Source organism: Dreissena polymorpha, chromosome 8, assembly GCF_020536995.1.
Source record: "Dreissena polymorpha isolate Duluth1 chromosome 8, UMN_Dpol_1.0, whole genome shotgun sequence".
Lineage (NCBI taxonomy): Eukaryota > Metazoa > Mollusca > Bivalvia > Myida > Dreissenidae > Dreissena > Dreissena polymorpha.
In genome coordinates this window covers 48,415,360-48,426,485 of record NC_068362.1, presented here as the reverse complement: position 1 = coordinate 48,426,485, position 11,126 = coordinate 48,415,360, and the positions used below count along the sequence as shown (strand labels likewise).

Sequence of the window (11,126 nt, the reverse complement as noted above, 5' to 3'; positions counted from 1 at the left end):
GTTTAATCGCCGGATTACCATACGGTGTGGTTAAAAACCTTGCGGCAATTATCATTCTACAACATCTGTTCCAATTCATATTTTGGGACGAGTGCCATCCCGTAAATTTTTGCGTAAATGTGTCCTTTGTCCAATCCGCACAGATCCCAACTCGAGACATACCAGTGCCGATTAATTCAATAGGAGTGAGTCTGTTATCGTGAATAAATTAACTGTACACGTAATGCCTGTGACCGCAGAACTGGAACATAACGAGATAGTAAGAAACGAACTGAATGATTTCCGGTTGAATAGTTTTTACGTTTCGGTCCGATCAAGTAGCCCTTTACCACTTAGAAACGTATTTTTACGCATTTTAGTCCCTCAGAAAGTTAATTTTAATTGAAGGCCTTTCTTACTAGATTCAACTTTTAAAAGCTTCATTTCGAAGCCACTGATACTTATGAGCAGCAAACAGTATGAAACATGAACAGACTGCGAGTGACTCACAGGCTGTTCTGATTGTATACTGTTTGCACATAGCCATGTTCACGTTGATTCTGAGTGAGAAACGGGTAGAACGCCATAAAATGACGCGAGGTGCCTTATACATTCACAATACAATTTGTTTTGTATGTGTCTCTTAAAATATAATAGTTTTATAATAGCAAGCTTAATTCGACATTGTTATGCATTATTGAGACCTGTTTTCATCTGAATAATATAACATGGCAATACATATAGACAAGGGTTCAATTGTTATATTACCACGTGTTCCACTTACGACGTTTGCGTAGAAGAAGGCCTCGGTGACGACGCGTTTAGGGAAACAACCATGTTGATCAAATAATGATGGTCATTATGAACCTATTGCTGACTTGCCACCTGTTTCTTCTTACTCTACAGCCCTGGTACGCAAATACTTACACATCTTTTGCAGAAATCGTTTGTCACCGTCATCATGATCTTATTGCAGAAATACAAACAAAGACCGAAATGAAATCGGTAAAACAACTAGCGATTTAGAAATAATTAATTGAAGAGTTTGTATACTCGCAACGACGTATGGATCTTCTGAAGTAAATCAATACGGGTATGATGTTCGCACCAAGCGCTTCCGAAAATTAACATCAATTTTATTTCTTACAAATGGACTAGTTTTCTGTGAACTTAACATTTTGTATTAGAACTGATGCTAATTTAACATCTAAGGATTAATTATTTAATGTCAAATAGAGTAATTCGCACCATCATACACAGCAAATGGCACGCAGGAGCTACCCGAATGTGTCCGCCCTCAAACTCGTAGGGGTAGCTGTTGTCAATCACTGTGACGTCATCAATCTTATTGTAAAAGCAACCGTTCAACACAAAGATAGTGAAAACGGGTATCCAAACTGATCGGACGCCACATGGGTTACAATGTCTCATCAAGTGTTGATGATGTTGACAATATTAAGCAGAACCTTACATTTTATTTCATCTTTACTGCTGGAAAAGATCCTTATCGTATCTGGAAAGATAACTTTTGGATCCTTGTGAAGCCGCAAAGCCACGAGTCGTAAGTGATCACGTAGGTGTCGGTTGAAATGTGTACGGATCATCCAGTTGTTATGTTGTTTTCCGATGTATATATTTTTGGCAAACCTCTACAATTCCTCTTTGAAATCTGTCTTTATAAATACGAATCACGACAAATTTATGCATGTATTTATTGATCTTTTATTACCATTGTGTCGTATTTGATGTAACTGTCGGTAATTGCTATTGAAATAGTCAAATGTAACTGACCAGAAGCAATTTTTCAAAGCAGTTGTTAAATAAACGATATATATTGCAGTAAGGGAATAGAACACGGTTGAAAAATCCGAACATGACTCTGGATTTTAACAAAGTTTGACGAACACAAATGCGGACAATTGAGGTATGGCTTACTAAATATTCTGCGTATACATAATACCGTGCAAAGAGCACGGTCAGTTGTCACAAAAAAGGTGACTGAATCTTATTCGAGATACGGACAGCAATATGAAATGTGTTCAAAATTAAGCAATTTACAGTTTGTGCCGTTCGTGAATCCATAACAAAAGCTATTACCAAATAATTGGTTTAAATTACTGTTACATCCAACGAGCAGAGCTTTTGCAATGGAATCATCAAATAACCATCTACGTGCAATTTAACAGTAAATGAAGTAATCAAGCACGTGCCATATCAAGATGCGAAAAACACATGACCTTGACAGTGCACAGCGGCAAGAGGTGGCGCCGATGGCGATTTACGACAGTCATGTTTGTTACACATCATCAGCCTTAGCTGCTAAAATCGTTATCATCATCAACATCATCGTCAACACCTACAACGTTGTCGTCATGGTTAAGGCATGTCGTTCTAGTTTAGTATGCTTAAATTAATGCATATGGTAACCAGTTTCTAATTTACAATTTGACTCAAAAAGAAGATAAAAAAATCAATATAAATACTGTAAGTATACCACGATTTTAAAATTCTTTTAGCTTTTTGCTTATTACGTACCTTTTGTATAATTGTATAATTGAACAGCATAACAATACATTATTATAGATACAACATTTTATTACTCTTGCAGCACTCTATAACAACATAAATATATAAATTACAGATATACATAATAACATGAAAAGGTAGAAAACGACAGAAAGATACAGAAGCATGAGTACCGGTAATTTGGGGAAATAAATGGAAATACAATAACAAAAGCAAGGCGTACATTTGAACACAACATATTAGAACGAACATAAATAATTGACATACAACACGTGCAGATTTATATGCAAGACTCTAAACTTTATATGCAAGACTCTGCACATGCCATAAACATGGATTTAAACTACATCACATCGCACGCTATCACAGATAATTCGAAGTTCAATGCGGCCTTGCACCCATGTTCAGATCAACAATTCACCGAGTTTATAAGTCACGTTATCCATATGGCATTTCAAACATTTGAAATCGAAACGATTTGGTCATTTCACCGCCTGTCTAGAATCTCAGACTCGTTCTTGTACAACTCGGCCTCTCCCCAGCGGTCCAGGACTTGGACTTGCCCCGGAAGTGACGTAGGTCGTCCGCGTGATCCTTGTGGAGCATGGGCTTGTACGTCTGCGGCTCACACTGACTCTGGAAATAAAATAGAGATGATAAAATAAATTAAAATAAATAAAAAAAAAAGTTTTTTGTTCTGATCAAGCGGAACGTCATAAAAAAACACACACACGAGGCGTCATTGATATTCAGATATCGGTTATTATTTATTTTCGTAATGGAGGTCATCGGTTAAATGCCTACTACTATGTAATACCCAATGTCTCTCTTCAAGTATAACATTATGTAATGTTGAATTCGGCAAATGCATTGCTGAAATTATGACAGAAGACGGTCATAAACACTGACAAGAGTTTTATTACGCGTACGACGTGTGTTTGACTTACGCCGTGTGCGTTGAAAAAGGCCTTGTAGCCGCCCTCGAGCAAATAAATCTCTGGGAAATGGAGGCGAGGATACACGTCCGAGTTCATGGCGCGGTCCTCGCTACGTAAGTGACGGTACCTGCAATTAACGTAGAAATACGATGTTGAGTTCGTTTCATAAGAAGCGTGTTAATATGAAAATACAATTCTTGTTTCACAAAAAAATATTATCGTTCAAGTATAACTTATATGTTGATAACTGACAGATACTTTCATTCCAATTACGTTTACTTTAAGTAGTAGAGAATGTTTCATTTTATACAGATTTACTTTCTATCGACAGCTCAATTGTATTTTGTGATTCTTAAGTTGCTTTTCACATAGACACGTGACGTTGACTGAATAGGCATCATTAATTTCGTTTCCAAATAAATAAAATTATGTTTTCTTACGAGGAATTGTTAAATCGATTCTCTAAATGGCCTAAAAAATAAATAAAAAATACACTGAGTAAAAAACGTACATCTTAGGCCCCCTCTCTGATGAGAACTCGCAGTGGAAGATCAGCACGTGACGCGTGGAAGACACGTGGTTCTGTGCACGTGAAACGAGGAAGTCTCGAACCATCACGCGAGTGTACAGATTAACTGCACCCTAAAATGTAAAAATATATGTTGACAATCTTAGTGTTAATACAACAGCAACAACAATAATAGTAATTTAAAAAAACACATAATACTACTAATAAGCATACATAATAATAAGCATAAATGATAATAAGCATAAATGATAATAATAATAATAATAATAATAATAATAATAATTATAATAATAATAATACTTTCTGTGACGACGCGGTTGATTAACATAGGTATCGTTAATTTTTCCCGGTGCTTCTAATAACTCAAGGTATGTCTTCTTCTTGAAGCGTTCATAATTCAAAAGATCCGACGAACTGCAAATCGAGATATCTTAGTAAGTATTTGACCTCAAATCTGATTATGTAAGCTACCTGAATGTGACCGCCCTCAAACTCGTATGGGTAACGGCAGTCAATCACTGTGACGCCATCAATCTCGGCATCATAGCAACCGTGCAACACTGCGGACATCTAAAAAGAACCAGCGTGGATTGTGGTTCTCTTACCAACTCACATTTATCTATGCATTTTAAAGGCATCTTTTCAAGTTTTGGTAAATTAACAAAATTTAAAAGAAACGTTTCAGATTCGCAAATTTTCGTTGTAGTTATGATATTTGTGAGGAAACAGTATTACTGAACATTATCCGTTATATGCATCTTTGGACGATTTAAAAACTTGAAAATTATAAAGCGTATCAACGCGAAACGATTGAATAATTTGGAGAGTTTTGTTGTTGTCGTTAAATTTTGTGACACTACGAGGATTGCTTAAATAAAGTATAAAACACAAACATAGTATTAGCACGCATGGTCGAGTGGTCGAAGCGATAGGATTTTACTCCAGGGGTCAGTGGTTCGAGCCCAGATGAGGGTTACTTTTTTTCTTTCTTTGATTTTATTCTTGTTATTTACTAGAGCTTTTTAGATCCAATGTTTACATTTATCAATGTAAAGCATTTAATGACTTCAAACTTCAAAACATGCCAAAATCTTTGAAAACCCCTTTAAATCATTAATTATGTATAATTGTTATGACCTGCAGATATCATCCATTAGAACTAAATAAAGATGCATCTTAAGTTAATATAAATGCTTGATCAAAATCTGCTATCCAAACCTATCGGACGCCACTGGTTGCAATGCCTCATAAAGTGTTGATGCTGAATTGATAACATTTAGCAGAGCTCTAGATGTGATTTCATCTCAACTGCTGGATAATGTCCTTACCGTATCTGGAGAGATGGCCTTTAGATCCTTGTGTTTCCCGACTACCGTCGGCAGAATGTAAGGTCTCGAGCCGTCGGCGATCACGTCGGCGTCGGTAGACAGCTTCTGGACCATGGTTTTGATGCAGTCATTCTTCAGTGATAGGGCTGGTGAACTCGACTGAAACAATGAATGAGCATTAACTGACTGAAATTATTCCTCAACGCATCTTGGGTCAATAACACATAATTATGATAAGGGCTATTCGCAGTATTTCTCGAAAAGGAAAATAAAATAAAATATTGTTATCAATGTGTCTAAATTATATATTATATTTATAATTTATATGAAGTCTTTAAAGCAATCTTTGTAATTTTCCTGCCTGATTGATCATTACAATATATAAAATTGGCGTTTTAAAGTCAAAACAATAATGCATTATAAAAAAAACACACATACCTTCAAACAAATGTTATGTATAGTGAGATCTGCCTCACGTAGACGCTTGGTTGCGGGTGAGTCTTCTGCATCATTCATCTGTTCGGCCACGCGTTTGCCAGAAAATAGGCTTCTTTTGACATCAAACGACAAAAAGCGACCGAGGGGCTTGAGACATATCTGAATGAAATACAAATGGGCCGTGCTCTGTGAAAAAGGGGTTTAATGCATGTGCGTGAAGTGTCGTCCCAGATAAGCCTGTGCAGTCCGCACAGGTTAATCAGGGACGGCACTTTCCGCTTTTATGGTATTTTTCGTTTGCAGAAAGTCTCTTCTTAGTAAAATTACAGTTAATGCGGAAAGTGTCGTCTCTGATAAGCCTGCGCGGACCGCACAGACTGATCTGGAACGACACTATACGCACATGTATTAAACCACGTTTTACAAGCGCGGCTCAAATATTAAGTAACGAACAGCATTATCGTTATGGTTGGTTGCTTGCTAAATAACTTATAAATATTTGATGCTACATAGAGAATAACAGGTTACTTTCTGATCTGTTTGTAATATATCCGGCAAGTCTTAGAATACAATAACGGCGAGGCTTGCCGAGCCGTTATCTTCTTCGTGCCGAGCCCGATATATTACAAAAAGATCAGGCGGTAACCAGTTTTTCTGATTATCATATCTCTACGTCCCTATTTAAAAGAAATTATTAATACATTCGATACGACGCTGCAATTTGAGCGGATATGAATATGATTATTGACGTCTGACGTGTGAATAATGACGTCATGAGCACTTGCGCCTTATATTTGTAAAATATGATTTTGGCTGTTTGTGTTCCTGTTTTATCAAAAATATGTAACGTCTTTGTATCAAATTGTTTGTTTTGTTAAATCCGATTTTATTTTACTAAAAATGGTGAATTTATTGTTCATTCTGATTAATATGACCTACCTCCAAACATCGACTTATACAACAACTTCCTGTTGAACTGATAAAAATATGCAACGTTATATCCGACAGATATGAATGTAGCGGTATGATAAATATGTTAAATTGGTGTCTACTTGTATTGCCAGCGTACAATAGCGTGTGGATTCCTGACCATATACTGTAATACCTGCTATAACTTACCTCGGTATAGGAGCCGTCCAGACCGGAAGTGGTACAGGGGGTATCCGTGGTTGACTGAGCGCTGTCGCCGAGTGACCAATGGCCTCCCTTGAGTGGCGGGGTGATGATGGAGTCAATGTCGTCTGCCGGCGAGGTCTTGGCGGGCGTGAAACGAAGCATCTCGGAAAGCTGGAACCATAGTAAATATCGTTTTTACATGTTTTTAAACTCAAATGACAATATGATCAATCTGCATATAAATTTGTCAAACGTTATTGCGTTTTTGTTTCACAAAAACACGCGTCATTATTTTTTTTATAAAACTGTATTTCATATGATAGTGTATACAATTGTAGAAAGAACAAATCACCAACTGTACATTATTTCGTCATATTTTTGGCAAAGTTCTTAAGACACTGTCAGCACTGTATTTTATTAATTATTGCTAATCAATCAGCCTCTGTTGTAAATTCAATAAAGTTTGTATTTAAGGAAATTGCAGAAATTTAACTAAGCAGAAAAAAGCAAATGTTTCTTGTGAAATACCGGTACTTATTCTTACGTGTATTGCTGTTATTCGCTCAATAAACATATATCATATACAACTTAAATATTAAATAAAAATAACTTACTGTTTTTGCCTGTCTGCTCCCACTACACACTTCGGTTCTGCAACAGACAAAAACACCGTATGACCTCTCGTTTTATGTCAGAGAGATATGTATGCAAATTAACGTGCATCACTCGAGCGTGGATCTCGTTTTGTCGCCGTCATTAGGGGACAATAAAGATAAGGATCGTACAATATGCTTTGGCATAAGCGCCGCGGGTGTATAGGGATGCTGAACCATTTTTTTAAGTGTCATCAATCACCAGGCGGTCACGTGACTAATACGAAATATTTTTTTTACTTGGCTTTTTTGCACGATGACGCTTTAACAGAAATGTGAGAATAACTCGCATTAGTTTGCTTAATAGTAACAATCGCGGAATATGTTAATGTTAATGTTTTGCAATTTACTATTATTTCATATTTCATTACAAGGGAAAAATCAATTTTTAATGACGCAAACGCGATAAGCTGAATTCCTCGAAGCCAAGCACAAAAAGTTACACTTATATTTCCTGGCAACTTTTAAAGCTGTCCGCGACTGATAATAGATGTTACCGTGTATAAATAACGTAAACGCTCTAGATACTGCAACAGCATGCGATAAAGTGCATACCCGGTACACAACATTGTGTACTTGAAATGATGTAACGTTATCGCGTTGCTTGTTTCTGTTCGTGTTTTGAGTAAGATTGCTCAATATGAGCTCTGGTTTAGTCTTTTATTCTGTGGCTTTAATACGAGTGTCTGATGTTTTAACAACAGCCTTATCGTGAATGGACGACCCGCGGAAAGACCCTGTGTGTTTTTATAACGAATTGTCAATCATATGGAAGGAGGCCACGCACATTGTGCCACTGATTCATACGTACTTGCTTCGTTCAAAACTGTTACAAATATGTGTTTAACGCCCAAAAGCCACTTCCGCATTACCTTTATTTTACAAAAATCTTTCTCGCGCTTTAATACGGTGTTTATTGTACACCAATTTATTTCTTAAAAAATAATCCCGGAATTCGCGACTCAAGTAACCTTTATATGCAAATGTATCATAATCGAGGTCACGTGTTATAATGCAATTAAATAGAATCAAACAACTGACAATACAATTTCGCTAAATTCAGAATTCCAGTTGTGTCGTTTTAACAATAATCGCTGATATTCATCGTAATAAAAGAATTTATAAATTGTAAATCTAAATTCACTTTTTTAAAGATACCGCGGAAAACAACCTTACTTATGGTATTCTGAATAGTCGTGTTAACGTCAGATCAAAAAGTAATCTTTATTTAAAGTTTGGTAAGAAATTATTACGTTGGGTATTTATGCTCCCAGTTATATTGATATTCTAAAAGGATTGTGAACGGAAACAACATATTAAACTAATACTTGTACAATTTAAATAAAGTGTATAAGAATCGACAAATAAGGTTGTGTGTTTTAATTGCACCAAACAATTACAGGTTTTAGGTTTATTCTCTAATGACATCAAATGGTCGTGATCGTTTTGCATAAATAATGACTTCGCAACGGGCGAAAGAATCTATGGCAAATTTATAATTGACAGTTTATTAGGCGTAAAAATAAAAACGCAAGGTGACATGCATTTATAGCTCGCTAATTTCCCATAGTTTTTTATTGCTAGGGGCTCTGCTACTGACCCTTGTTTTATCGTGGTAAAAAGGGCCACAAGAATTGATCGACGTTATCATGCTTCCGTCAACTTGTATACTGTCAAAAATCTTGTTAATTGTCAAGGCAGACAGGTTATCAGAAAGCGTTTCAATTTTCCGTTTAGTAATTATATCTTTGTATTGACCTTATGTCAAGCGCATTTCAAATTCACACTAATAAAATTGAAATGGCAATGAAAAATACGTTTAATTGCAATGTAAATAAACAATCGGTTCTATATCCATCCTATTTGCATTTGACTTTGTGTACATTTTTTTTGAAATTATATAAGCATAATTTGAAATACTTAACTAGCATTTAACGCTTTCAGTGTGGGAACCGAATTTTTAAGACCTTTGCAAACAGTTTGGATCCAGATGAGACGCCACAGAACGTGGCGTCTCATCAGGATCCAAACTGTTTGCTATTCTGATAGTATTCTTTGAAAAATAATCGAAGAAAATGCTAATTTTAGAAATTCAACTGACGACATTTTAGCAGACGACAAATTTCCCAGCATGCAAAGGGTTTATCATCAGTAAAACAATTCACTTTAATTTTTAAATATATAGTTTGTAATATGTTTATTGTTGGCCAGGAGCGTTTTCGGTACATAAAAAAAATTAATTAATACTGCTTAATGAATACTCTTTATTTTACGAAGAACGTGTACAAAAGCAGAAAACATGTACATAATATATTATTGCAATGGAAAAGAACAGAGCTAAGAAAGCAATGCTATGAATCTTTCCCAACGCGCATGCGGTTACTATCGACACCTGCATTAGGATTGCTGACGTCCTGTTTACCATTATCCCTCTCAATAACACAAAGTGGAAGTTAACGTACTTGGTCTCGTTCATACTTGGTGTCGTTAATTGTAATTGGAACACGTGCATTTTGTGCAGCATTCGATCTTTGCAATAGTATCTTCAGATTCCAAATAAATAAAACACAAAAATAGCATTAACATTTTTTAGTAAGTGGGAGCCGAATACACGTAATACAATATACTGATTAAATAATTTTAAGTTGCTTACGTCCATACATATAACCCAGGTACAAATAAGGAAAGGAAGCATTTTGGGTGGTAGCGAAAACCAAACTTACGGATCGTGTACCAGCATAGTCAACTATAGAGAGTCTACCAGATATCATATACCACACAATATATATTACTTACATCATCTTGTTTGAAACACGTCTATTAAATCCAGTTCAATATATCACAAATAACACACTATGATAAAAGTCACTATGAAAAACAAGACGATATTCACTCTTGAATATGTTTACACGACAAAACATACACAACAATTGATCATGCACACGGTGAAAGCTATATATAAGGCAGACGAAGACACCATTGGAAGCTACTTGAGAATAAAGGTGGATTAATCTAATCCGTGATATTGACAGCAATTTGAAATGTGTTCAACATGAAGCAATTTACAGTTTGTACCGTTTATGAACCCGCAACAAAAGGCGTAATCAAATAATTGGTTTTAATGACCGTTAGGGTCAAAGAGCGGTCTCCTTTTCAAATTGTATCATCAAACATGCATTTACGCGTAATTAAAAAGTTAATGAAGCAATTACGCACGTGCGAGATAAAGACGTTGCGGCCTGTGACAAACACAGACGGACACCAGATAGCGGCCCTGAGGAGACGCCGATGTGGATTCGTGACAGTTTGTTTGTTACACAAATGTATATCAGCAGCAGATGCTGAATTAGCAGTATTAGCAGCATCTAGGAGTTTGCATGTATCCTTAGCTTCTTATTCACCCATTTATGCCTAGTGGACTCTCCCATTCTTCTAAATTGGATCAATTTATTTCCAAAATTAGGTACCTCTAGTATATTAATTTCGATATTTAGAATATTTCTTACAGAAATTCCTATAAGCATCATGCGGCGTTTCATCTGGGTCTAAGCTGTTTGCCAAAGCCTATTTCTAGACGCTAGGCATAAATGGGTTAATAAATATTCAATAGTCGAAAAGG

General features: G+C 36.0%; 1 protein-coding gene across 1 annotated transcript; it reads right to left on the bottom strand.

Moving 5' to 3' along the window:
* Positions 1–2,592: 2,592 nt before the first annotated feature.
* LOC127843085 (M-phase inducer phosphatase 1-like) lies at positions 2,593–10,426 on the bottom strand. The gene is made up of 9 exons (XM_052372903.1): positions 10,304–10,426; positions 7,469–7,505; positions 6,858–7,025; positions 5,739–5,897; positions 5,301–5,459; positions 4,444–4,542; positions 3,955–4,085; positions 3,453–3,570; positions 2,593–3,141 (listed from the first exon to the last, which is right to left on the bottom strand). Exons 1-9 carry the CDS (start codon positions 10,306–10,308, stop codon positions 3,004–3,006), a joined length of 1,014 nt encoding a protein of 337 aa, XP_052228863.1. The 5' UTR covers positions 10,309–10,426; the 3' UTR covers positions 2,593–3,003.
* Positions 10,427–11,126: the final 700 nt, after the last annotated feature.